The 1,562-nt window shown below is 45.8% G+C and overlaps 1 protein-coding gene across 1 annotated transcript; it reads left to right on the forward strand.

Moving 5' to 3' along the window:
* Positions 1-539: 539 nt before the first annotated feature.
* Positions 540-1,224, forward strand: HELRODRAFT_145609 (hypothetical protein; the record flags this gene model as incomplete). The annotated part of the gene is made up of 2 exons (XM_009031198.1): positions 540-654; positions 842-1,224. Coding segments are annotated over 2 exons (498 nt in total), but the record flags the coding sequence as incomplete, so codon positions are not given.
* Between the last annotated feature and the right edge of the window lie 338 nt (positions 1,225-1,562).

Here is a 1,562-nt window from a genome sequence, read left to right on the forward strand (position 1 = left end):
ACCAACAACATCAACAACATCAACAACACCAACAACATCAACAACATCAACAACACCAACAACATCAACAACATCAACAACACCAACAACATCAACAACAACACCAACAACATCAACAACACCAACAACACCAACAACATCAACAACAACACCAACAACATCAACAAAGCAAACAGCTCCGCCAACAACACTATCAACATCGCCGGGACAAACAAAACTTAGTAGTTTCGAGCCGTGACAAGTCACCCACACATCTTCAACCAAACCACAAGTTACTGCCTGGTCGAAACAATTCTATAGCTGCAACAACAACAAAAACGACTGCTCCAATAACATCAATTGCAACAACAATAACGCCAAGCACGACAGCAACCTTCGCACCAACAACAAACTTTCATACAGTACCACCCAACCGACCATTCATATCGCTATTCAGACCGCCTACAGTAGCAACAACATCAGAGACAACAACAACATCACCACAAACAACAGCACAAAACAACGACAACAACTCAAAAACAACAACGACGACGACGACAAAAAATTACATCTGCCCGGAATGCGGCAAACGATTCAACGCTCACTACAACCTCACGCGCCACATGCCAGTCCACACTGGGGTCAGACCCTTCGTTTGCAAAGTTTGTGATAAAGGTTGGTGGTTGGTTGGTGGTTGGATGGTTGGTTGGTTGGTTAAATGGTTGGTGGCTGGTTGGTTGGCTGGCTGGTTGGCTGGTTGGTGGGTTGGTTGGTTGGTGGGTTGGTTGGTTGGCTGGTTAAGGTTAACGGTCTTGCTATGGGTGCAATGACTAAATAGAAAATGTGCCACTCTGACACGCAGGTTTCCGCCAAGCAAGCACCCTCTGTCGCCACAAAATCATCCACACTTCTGAGAAGCCACACAAATGTCGGCAGTGTGGCAAGGCGTTCAATCGCTCGTCGACTCTGAACACCCACCTACGCATCCACCAGGGCTTCAAGCCATTCGTCTGCGAGTTTTGCGGCAAGGGTTTTCACCAGAAGGGCAACTACAAGAACCACCGCCTTACTCACTCAAAGGACAAACAGTACAAGTGCGACGTCTGCCACAAGGCTTTTCATCAGGTTTACAACTTGACGTTCCACATGCACACTCACAACGAACGCAAACCATACACTTGCCTGGACTGTGGCAAGGGCTTCTGTAGAAACTTCGATCTGAAGAAGCACGTGAGGAAGCTGCATTGCACCACTGCTGCTGCTGCTGCTGCTAGTACGGCCGCTGCTCTATGCGGCCACAGTGACGATAGTAGTAGTAATAGTAACATTGTGAATAATTCATCGAATTACAGCCACAGAAACACGCCTCACCAGTTTACAATGTTGAATGGCTTTCAACACAACAACCACAACACAGTCCACGAAACCAACAACAACAAAAATCCCAATAACAATGTCAACAACAACTACGCCTGCCTCAAAACATTCAACAACAACAACAACAACTCGAGTGCTAACCAAAATAATTTTTCTTACAATTTTCTGAATCACTCATCGAAATCATTATCACCAACAAGAACATC

This window comes from Helobdella robusta (assembly GCF_000326865.2).
Source record: "Helobdella robusta unplaced genomic scaffold HELROscaffold_70, whole genome shotgun sequence".
Taxonomy (NCBI): domain Eukaryota; kingdom Metazoa; phylum Annelida; class Clitellata; order Rhynchobdellida; family Glossiphoniidae; genus Helobdella; species Helobdella robusta.